Here is a 10,187-nt window from a genome sequence, read left to right on the forward strand (position 1 = left end):
CCCTCCAGGCCTCTCCGCCCACTGGGTTTAGCAGATCTTCTCCTTCTGCTCAGGGAAACTTCAATTACCGGCAACACTTTTTCAACCAGTGCAAGGCCTATTATGGTCAAATGAGACACTATGGCCGGCCAGGAACAGCATCTCCTCCCCTGTAAATCTGAGAGCGTTGTCTCATGCTCGGGGTGCTGTGACAAGACAAGGTCGAGGGGTCGCGCCTCCAGGTGATGTGTTTCCATACGGCCATGGAGAGGAAATGCACATATATGGTGCGGTCTTTATTTATTGCCAGCTCTTTTACTGGATGACTGCAGACTCTCCTCCTTCTGCAAGCTCTGCATCTCTTCTGAAGCACCGAGGCCGGGTGTCTGTGCGGTGGATTTCAGCCTTGGATCTTTTTCCAGAATACTATGATTTTTATCTACTGTATATTTACAGAATAAAGGCTTGTATATGATCTTCAGTTAAATAACTCGACCCAAAGCTGTAATCTGAGAGCGTAAATGGTCGAGAGGTCTGGACTCTGTAAGATGAACATGACAGTTAGTGACTGTGTGTTTTAGCAGCCTGCCGAACGTAGGAGGAAATCGGGGACGATTCAGCAGCCTGTCCATGTTTCCTATGCAGACAGCGATGGGGAGGCCCTTGTGACCCATTATACAAACACAGCTTTATCTAAAAGCTTATCATGCAGCCGGGGGTCCTCACTCAGTGTTTCCTCCGTCTGCCTGACTCATGTGTAGATATTGGCGCTCCCAGTCTATACCTACATCCCTCGCATTTATCTCTTGGCTAATAAACTCCTCAGGCTTGTCACGCGGTAACTGAAAGTGATGGAAAAAACAAGAGTGTTGTAGAAAACAGCAGGATGCTTCTGGATTAGGTCCTTCATAATAATGACTCCTTGACGGAGCAGGCTCCATTTGTCACCACAAGAGCTCGAGGGAAAGGGTCCAAACACCTACTGTACGTCTTCATTCATTTCACACAGATCTTTTCTTTCATTTGTTCTTCTGCTCCCAAGAAGAAGCGGCTCTTTGAATTTAAAGACAAGCCTAAAGCTGCAGCACACAAGATTCTATATTAACAATAAATCAAATTACATCCTGTAAAGAGGTATAAAAGGGTTCAGTCTTAACAACCAACAGGTCTTTATTTTCTGTATCTGCAGTATTTAGCTTCTTTTAATTTCAAGCAGGCCAATTTTTTTTTATTTCTCGGCCCTTGAAAATGAAAAAAAAGGGCAAAAATTTTAAAACAATAGTGGTACTGGGGCCCCAAGAAGTTCCAGTAAGTATGTATATATATTTTCAACTGTACTTAACTTAAAAAAAATCAGTCTTTAGTTGACATTGTACCAACTTTATAGGCCTCTAACATTAGAAAAATGTAGTGTGTAGCAAGTATTGTATGCCAAGGTCCCAGTTTTCTGCTATTTTAACACGTTAAAATGATGACATGGACCCATTCGTAGGAGCACAAAAACTGGAGTGTGTAGGGGTCTATATATTGTCATTATATGATCAGATATACATTTCTAAGCACACCATTTAGACATGTCAGTGTTACATGTTGACATGTTACAGAACTTAGAGTTGGGTCCCGCATGAGAAATAAATCAACTCTGAACAAATGAAGACAATGCAGCAAACCTCTCTTCCTGAACTCTCACATGGACTGACCCTACGGGCAAGTTATTCATCCATGACAGCTTTACAAGATGGGATTAAAAAAAAAAAATATATATATATAACTCAATTGTTTAAAATGCATTAAGGTTTAAAATTCTGTATAATTAAAGCTGTGGCTGGTGGGCGCCTTCCTAGGACAGTCCATGGCCCAGAGACGTCTGCATGGACCATCTCAGCTACACTCAAGCTCTTTGTTTTTGAATTCGTCAAGAATTCAGGAGGGTCCATCCATCTTTTTATACGGTCTATGCATAATTCATTTTTTTTATTTCATGGCTCTAAACGTCACTGTTCTGGTTCATTTTTATCTGTCAACATTGTCAACCTCAATCAGAGGCGAGCTGGTCAACATAGTGGAGCGTTCAGGTGCTGCAAAACCAGTTGCAAAGAATGTGAGGAGACCAAAACTGAGCTACAAAATGAAAGCATGTTAGACTTACATTCATCAGGTGACTCAAAAAACAACTTCAAATTAATACTTATGCTGCTCAGTGTCTTTTTTTTAACCGTATTCAGGACTTTTGGGGTCTTTCAGGTGACAGATATTGTTTTTTAATTTTTGAAATATTTTTTTTTTAAATCAAAAGAGGGACATTTGTCGTGCATTTGGAACAAAAAATACATCAACTTATCAGAAAATTTATTGAACATAGTGTAAAGGTCCATCATGAATGCAAAGAAATATTTTGCACATATTCTTTCTTGGGGTCCAGTAAACTCCGAAAGACCTTCTACATATGGTAACATGAAAGTCCTGAATAGGGTTAATGTGATGACAAAAACATCTATGTTCTATGTGGCTAGGAAGTATTTAATGCTGCTTTAAAATACAGGATGTATTCCCAAAATGTTCACAGAAAGCAGGTAAAACCATAAGAAAATATGCAGGAATGCCAAGAAACTAACATCTAAGACTACATAAAAGAAGAGGCTTCATGCACTGCACAGTAGTTTGTGCGAAGTGGAGACTGAAAGCAGCAAAATTCATTATCCATTTCGAACAGCTCATCAGCAGGCAGGCCCAAGAGGAGTACGCGTTCCCTCTGACAATAAAAGAAGCCAGGTGCCTGCTCACCCGTGGCCGACACTATAAACACCACTCTCGCTGCAGTAAATGTCAGGCATAGGTAGGCACTACACACTTGCACACATGACTCACACCACTGTATACAGATTCCCGAGATGCTATCTATCTTCAGTCGTTCTCTGACCCAGGAATGGCCCGACTGCTTCCCTCCTTTCAGGGTAAGACTGCGGCGTGATGCTGACACCTTTCTTTCTCCTCCACGCTGCAGGATGTGTGGGCCTGAGAGCCTCGAGCAGTCTCTAGCAATTTTTCACCTTCGCATCAATGTGATCGAGTCAAACCTCCAATCACAAGGTTTGTTTTTGTCACATCCATGTTTGAATCATGAGAAAGTGGAGACGCCGGCAAAGCTTCCGCCCACAAACTGCAGGGTCTAGTTTGGTCATGTCAACATTGTCCAAGATTGTGGTCAGATCAAAGGCTGTCTCATGTGTGGGGCGGCTACAGTTTGATATTTACCGTCCTAAAAGATTTCCTTTTTCCCATGTCGTGTTCCTTTCCCATACCCTGACCCTCAGAGAACAGCGGAACCACATGATCTCTGCGGCGAGATCCGTCACAAGCTTGAAAAATTAGATTTAACCAAACCAAGCGGCATAGTTTGATGTAACCTGTGAAGCTTTGATGCTGGGAAAAAAACGAACGCCCTTCATTGATCCCTGCTGGGACGCTTCTGTCTGGTGAAACAACCTTGCCCCCAGCTGTAGTGGCAATGACGTTACACTTCGAATTGTGTTTCAGCAACACCAGAGGGTGCTGTTGTGCAAGGAGGGGACCTGCTTCAACTCAACAAACCATTATCAGCGCCGGTTTATAAGCTGGGTGCAGCTCATCACTATTTTTAGAAACATGTATCTGAAGAAACTAACATTACTGGTTTTTCTGATACTGTGTTCTGACATTTCCCCTTTAACTGGCAGCAGGACGGTGCTGCTTCTTCTTCTGGTTTTTGTTGTTTAGACAGACACTTTCCTCCTCTGAACATACGCTCAGTCTTTTTGGAAAACACAGAGAGTAAATGTATTATCATGTGCTTCCAAGTTTTCACCGTTTGACCACATTTTCTTTATAATACGCAATGCATGAGGTAGATAGAGACAAGATAATCACTTTTATGTGCCTCTTTTCTATTCTGGGCGTCGTAACGTACAGAGGTTTTGTGTTTCGTCAATCTCACTTTTATTGCTCTTATAACAAAAGACTGGAAGAGAAAAACACTCTTGAAAATACTGATGTGCAAAATTATGATGTATTATGTTGGATTTGACTTAAAACTTAAAATTGAGGCTCAGTTTCATATATATGTCACAGGACCACTGAGCCATCACACACAAATCAGATGTAGGAGTAACTAATTACACATGTACGGTCCTGCTATAGAATATGAAAATGTCGAGATTAATTCCTACAGTTACCAACAAAACACACTCATTATACCAAACCACAGCTGTTTCAGCCTCATGGCAAACTGCACATCTGTCTGCTCAACATCAGTGGTTCAAGCTTCAGCCAACTTCAGTGTTTTTAGGCCACTTTAGGATGTTGATTGTCAACAGTTTTAAGTGTACAGATTAGAAACACCTCTGAATATCATATATTAGCTGTGACTTAGGTTTCTGTTTTGCTCAGCAGCCAATCACACTAGCAGGTAATTATTAGAGATGCAACAATTTAGCAGTTAGTAATCAACTACTAAAATAATCTCCAACTATTTTGATAATTAATTTATTGGTTTAAGTATTTATTTTTTAGGAAAAAAGGTCAAAATTCTCTGATTCCAGCAATTAAATTTGATTTTTTTCTCCCTAGTTTCTTTCATCCATTTCTTACAGTAAACTAAATATCTTTGAGTTGTGGACAAAGCAAGACATGTGAGGACGTCATCTTAGGCTTTGGGAAACACAGATCAACGTTTTTCCTCATTTTCTGACAGTCTATAGACCAAATACCTAAATGACTAATTGAGAAACTATGTGACAGATTAATCAACAATGAAAAGAACTGTTAGTTGCAGCCCTAGTAAATAAGTTGTTGTTTTTTTAGTGTTCAATGGGAGTATAAAGGATTTTGTTTTACAGAGAAGGTTTGAATATGTCTAAAAATAAATATTCATCAGTAAAGTTCAAGGCATGTTTGTGCATGTACATAGCTTTCTCTTTCTTTTCTTTCTTTTTATTAATCCTGATTTTGGAAGCACGTGCCATGTTCATGGTTTCTGAAGGATCACTGCTACCTGGTAGGTTTTAAAATATCGTATAGGCCACAGATGTAAGGTTCATTCTGACTAAAAGAGCACAACTACTCTGCATACAGTAAAGGCAAACACTCTGCTTTACCATATTTGGCAGAAATCTCTGCATTTTACTTTTATTTCTAACCATTGCAAAAAACAAATACATCTTTTCACCTGATCAATGATGATATTCAGTAGGCTCCAGCCCCTGCGACCCCAGTGAGGATAAGCAGTGTATAGATAGTGGATGGATGGATGGATGGATTGATGAATGATGATATTCACATGTGGATTTGCAGCCAGTAGGGGGCGGTGCTGAACCTCAGGAATCCATCACCTCAGAGAAACATCAGAATATTAACTCTGGTGCCTTATGTAGCTTTTTTCCTTTCTTGTTGTTGTTGTTGTTGTTTTACTCCTGATTTCGCAAGCACGTGGCTCATTATCTGTGTCTTGATTGCATTCCTTAGTCTCTGATGAAGAGAACATTATAGAACATTATAAACATATGTTCATATTGATTAATCTTTGAAAATAATTTGTCAAGATTTTTAAAAAATGGCAGACAATTTAAAATAAATAAAGTGCTTTAAAGTACACGATGGGATACTACAGTATTACATTACCGCAAGTGATGTTCAAACGCTGTAAACACATGAAAACACTTCACTTCCCTCAGAATGTAAAATGGAGGTAGAGCAAGAGCAACTGTCGCAAACGCTGTCCCAAAGCAGCTTGAATTGTCGCGCAGCAGCCCCTGATGTTCTGCATGTGAAACCCCATCGGTCTCTTCGTACGGCACCCAGGCTGAAGACGGTATGGTGTTCATTCTGATCCGCTAAAAATACTGTAAAATAGGCCAAATGACTGGTTTGTAATGTGTGTTTTGTCTTGTGTGCGTTCCAGAAACATGCCAGCTAAAGGTCCTTTGCAGTCTGTCCAGGTGTTTGGGCGTAAAGTAAGTAAATATGTTGAATTTATTCCACGTGTGGTAATGCGGCTAACTTGTGTGGCTAGCGGACAGTGGTTAAAGCAGCTAGCATGGAGCGGTGGTGGGCCGTGACTTTACCACGAAGTACCTCAATAATTAAACTGTTTGGTACGCGGTTATAACGCTCGAACGGACTGAAACTTTACGGGGAAGCTGAATTTCACTTACACCGGATTGCATTGCTAATGGGAGGGTGTTGCTGTGTTAGCCACCGGTCGGCTTTACTGTGTGTTAGCTTACCCAGCTAGCCCGGTTGCTAGCAGGGGTTTGGGTGCTGATATTTTAGAAGAGAACATCGTCAACGTCTCATCATACAGTCAGTCATAGAAATGCATAACTCTGTTTATAAAGGGCAGTAACCTGAAATTGTCACATGGATCTAAAAATGACGCGTTACCATCATCAGTGGTTTGAATTAACAAGATGCTAGGAGTTGTGTAGTTTAGCTGAATCTCAATCAAAGTCTGTGTAATTGTCAAAACGATATTAATATTCGAGGAATTTGATTAGGTGTCTTTGTGAATATTAATAATCACTGACAAAATATTTGGACAAGCACTGATTGCAAGTCAAAGCTATTATACATGTATTAACACTATTTACAATGACATGTAGCTGCATTACCTATCTGGATGTCGTCTCTTGCTTGTTTTTGACTGCCTTGTGTTTCTTTCATAGAAAACCGCCACAGCAGTCGCCCACTGCAAGAGAGGAAATGGCCTGATCAAGGTGAACGGCAGACCCCTGGAGATGGTGGAGCCCGCCACCCTCCAGTACAAGGTGAGGAAGCTGAGCATCAGGATGCACATGGGAGGAGAGAGATAAGGCGATGCTGGTGGCATCTATGACTGAGTGAGAGAGTGAATTTTAATATATGTGGTGGACAGTGACCAATCCTGCACCTGGAATTTAATGCTAGACCTCAGGAAGTTTTTCCTGTTTACATTTTTTTTATTAAATGATGGCATAAGTCAAACTGGAGACGATGCCCAAAGGACATGGGGAGAATATTTTGTACATTGGTCTTTATTTTTATCAATAACACTGCGATATTTAATCATTTTAACTTTCTACAACCCAACACATGCCACTGGGTAGAAGCACAAGAAACTGAAGTAACAGCAAGAATTAGATTTTTAACTTTGTGAGAATCCTTCAATTATAATGTGTAACCTTCGTCTTCATGAGGAAAGACAACCTAGTGGAAGTTTAACATCAGGAAATGTTATTAAATTTACTTTATTCTGTATATCTCATTGTAAAAATTGGCACAAATAAACTGCTGTAAACAAATTCTGTCAAAACATTTTTTGTAATTATGATTCTCGGCACAAATAGAAAGCTACGACTGACTCAGCTGTGACAGTCATGCAACACAGATCTGAACTGCAGACTGTGTTTACATAGACAAGATAGGAGACGGTTATGGAGACAGATTCTAAATGTATGTAAACTATGTGTAGTATGTAGAGACGTCATTATTACCAGTATGGGTGACACCTGTGGGAGTTTGGAAAAATGTTGCACATGCTGATTCCAGATTTTTTTACTTTTTTTCCTGTTTTTGTGAAATAAACAACTAAATTTGATTTTAGCTGTTTCTTTAAGTGATTCATGCCAATATAACTCTGCTGTAGCACTCAAAGGACGTTTTGGAGTTCTTTCAGTTTCCAGCCATGGTGGTACTGTTTTCTAGAAATGCAGAACTTTATAGTGCACAGTACAAAGAGGCTACATGGGGTTCAGAGAGTTAAGACTTTCTCAACGTAAATGTTATCAGCAAAAGCTTTTCTAGATGTTTGGTAAAATACAACTTGAATGTTCACTTGAGAAGAATGAGTACAATAACATTGACATTAATTCCCTCTCCCATTATTGTGACTTCAGCTTTTGGAGCCCGTCCTGTTGCTGGGCAAGGAGCGCTTTGCTGGAGTTGACATCAGAGTCAGAGTGAAGGGCGGTGGACACGTCGCACAGATCTATGGTGAGCAGAACATTTTCTCAGATTTGGCCCTTGAGAGGTTTGATGGTTGCTTTGCTTTTTACAAGGTGCTTCAGTGTAATCATCTAGTGATTTATTTTGTCTTTCAGCTATCCGTCAGGCCATCTCCAAAGCCCTGGTTGCATACTACCAGAAGTGTAAGTATTAAAATTTTATGCTGTGCTTAAGCTTTTCTAATATATGCATGTCAAAGGGGCTCAGTTACAGTCGCTGAGGATAAGTGGCAAGAAATTTCTACATCCTTGTTGCACTTCATAGCCATAAATGCCAATAGTGGATAGAAGTCGACATCCAGTTTTGTTCCTGATAAATCTTGCTGGCTTAGAGAAAGTCACCTGCGTGTGCTGAACCGGCAGTCTGGACTGAATGCTGCATTAAGGATTGCAGCCGTGTGCTGAGCTCGACTGTAGAACTTGCTGTATAAGGAAAGGTGATATAATGTCAGAGCAGGTCAGCAAAGTGTTGGTACACTGTACACCCTGTATTCAGGAGCAGGATGTCTAATGTCAGGGATTTTCCTGCTAAAAGGTTTAAGCTGGTGTTGAAGGAAGCAACTGTCACTAAAATGATGAGTTCAGTATTAAAATGATTTATAGAAACCTTTTAAATCAGTTGTTTGGGTTTTTTTCATACCCAAATAATAAACATTTCTGTTAATCAAAGAGTAAAATTCCAGGGAGATGCATAGATTTCTGTTAAATAAGGTAAAACAGACCCATTGCCTATAAGGTACATGGATCAGATTTATTTTTCAGTTAGAGGTTTGCCCTCAAAAGCTCAATCCAGAGCCAGGACAACATGTAAAATATAGAGTATATGTAGAGTATCCTATTTTTTTTTTTTCTCCTTTCTGTTCTCGAGTACACACATGGATGTGGTCATTTGTCATAGTGGTGAATCATCTCACTGCAATAACAGCCTCTTGATGTGAAGTACCAGAAAGGATTGGGGGAACTAGACAGATACTCTAATGTACAGCTTCAATCATTTCATAATATGTCTTAAGTAAAGAAGATGGTGAGAAAGAAACCCAAGCTCCTAAGTGCAGAATATAACCATGGCTTGGATGAAGATGTCTCAATAATACACACTGTTTACAGCCTGTTCTAGCAGTATTCTATCTAAACCTGGGTATGCAGATTATAGAAACACTTAATTGACATGTGAAGGACAGGCAGCAAGAGCGTCAAATAACCCGCCGTGTTCTTGTCCTTGTGCAGATGTGGACGAGGCCTCCAAGAAGGAGATCAAGGACATCCTGATCCAGTACGACAGGACCCTGCTGGTCGCCGATCCACGTCGCTGCGAGTCCAAGAAGTTCGGTGGACCTGGAGCTCGCGCCCGCTACCAGAAGTCCTACCGTTAATCGCCATGTACATTTTCATAATAAATCGGTGGAACAAAGAATTGAATCCTCAGATTTTTATTTATTAACTTGCTGTATTCCACGAGTGCATCACACACACAAGTGTTCTCGCTCTCTTCTGTTCAGAGACACAGTGAATAGTAGGTTGCGTATTTATGTACGTTGCTAGGCACCATCCTCCAGTTTAAGTTCTGAGGCACTCCAGTATATTCAGTGAGTGGAAAACGGTGTATAAAGTAAGCAGACTGTCACTTATGTGGAGAAAGAACATGAGCAGCACCGTCCCTGCTGCTGACACCAGTCCACAGTAGCTGTGATGTTAGTGAGCTTGACCCTGACCTCGGCACCACGAGGAACGATCAAAGTCTTTTAAATAAATTAACATAAGTCTGTGCCGTTACCTGCAGCGATATCACTTTTGCGCAAAAGTGAAGTTGTGCACGTTACTGAGAAACTGAGCAGAATAAGATGTTCAGGTTGTTTTTATGGACTCGTTAGTTTTTGATCAGAGGCAGAGCAGGTGTAGCAGGACTTTGCACAGCACACTTTTTTAATAGATATTTTTTGGCCTTTTTTGACTATTAGGACAGAGAGAGAGAGACAAGAAAGTGGGGGGAGAAGAATGGGGAAAGGACCTGCAGCAAAGGGCAATGAGCGGGATTTGAACCCAGGACCACTGTGTCATGGACTATAGCCCCTATACATGGACGACAGCTCAACCAGGTGAGCTATAGCGGTGCCCCACAGCACACATTTAGACTTTTTTTGGAGGAAAAATCTCCTTCTAGCAACAAATCTGTGCTAATTAAGTGTCCTAGTA

General features: G+C 40.6%; 1 protein-coding gene across 1 annotated transcript; it reads left to right on the forward strand.

Moving 5' to 3' along the window:
• The first annotated feature begins 5,788 nt into the window (after positions 1-5,788).
• rps16 (ribosomal protein S16) lies at positions 5,789-9,408 on the forward strand. Its single transcript, XM_008276478.1, has 6 exons — positions 5,789-5,824; positions 5,915-5,966; positions 6,678-6,779; positions 7,887-7,983; positions 8,091-8,138; positions 9,222-9,408. The coding sequence occupies exons 2-6, from the start codon at positions 5,919-5,921 to the stop codon at positions 9,365-9,367; spliced, it is 441 nt and encodes a 146-aa protein (XP_008274700.1). The 5' UTR covers positions 5,789-5,824; positions 5,915-5,918; the 3' UTR covers positions 9,368-9,408.
• Positions 9,409-10,187: the final 779 nt, after the last annotated feature.

This window comes from Stegastes partitus, unplaced genomic scaffold (genome assembly GCF_000690725.1).
Source record: "Stegastes partitus isolate 25-593 unplaced genomic scaffold, Stegastes_partitus-1.0.2 Scaffold74, whole genome shotgun sequence".
NCBI lineage: Eukaryota > Metazoa > Chordata > Actinopteri > Pomacentridae > Stegastes > Stegastes partitus.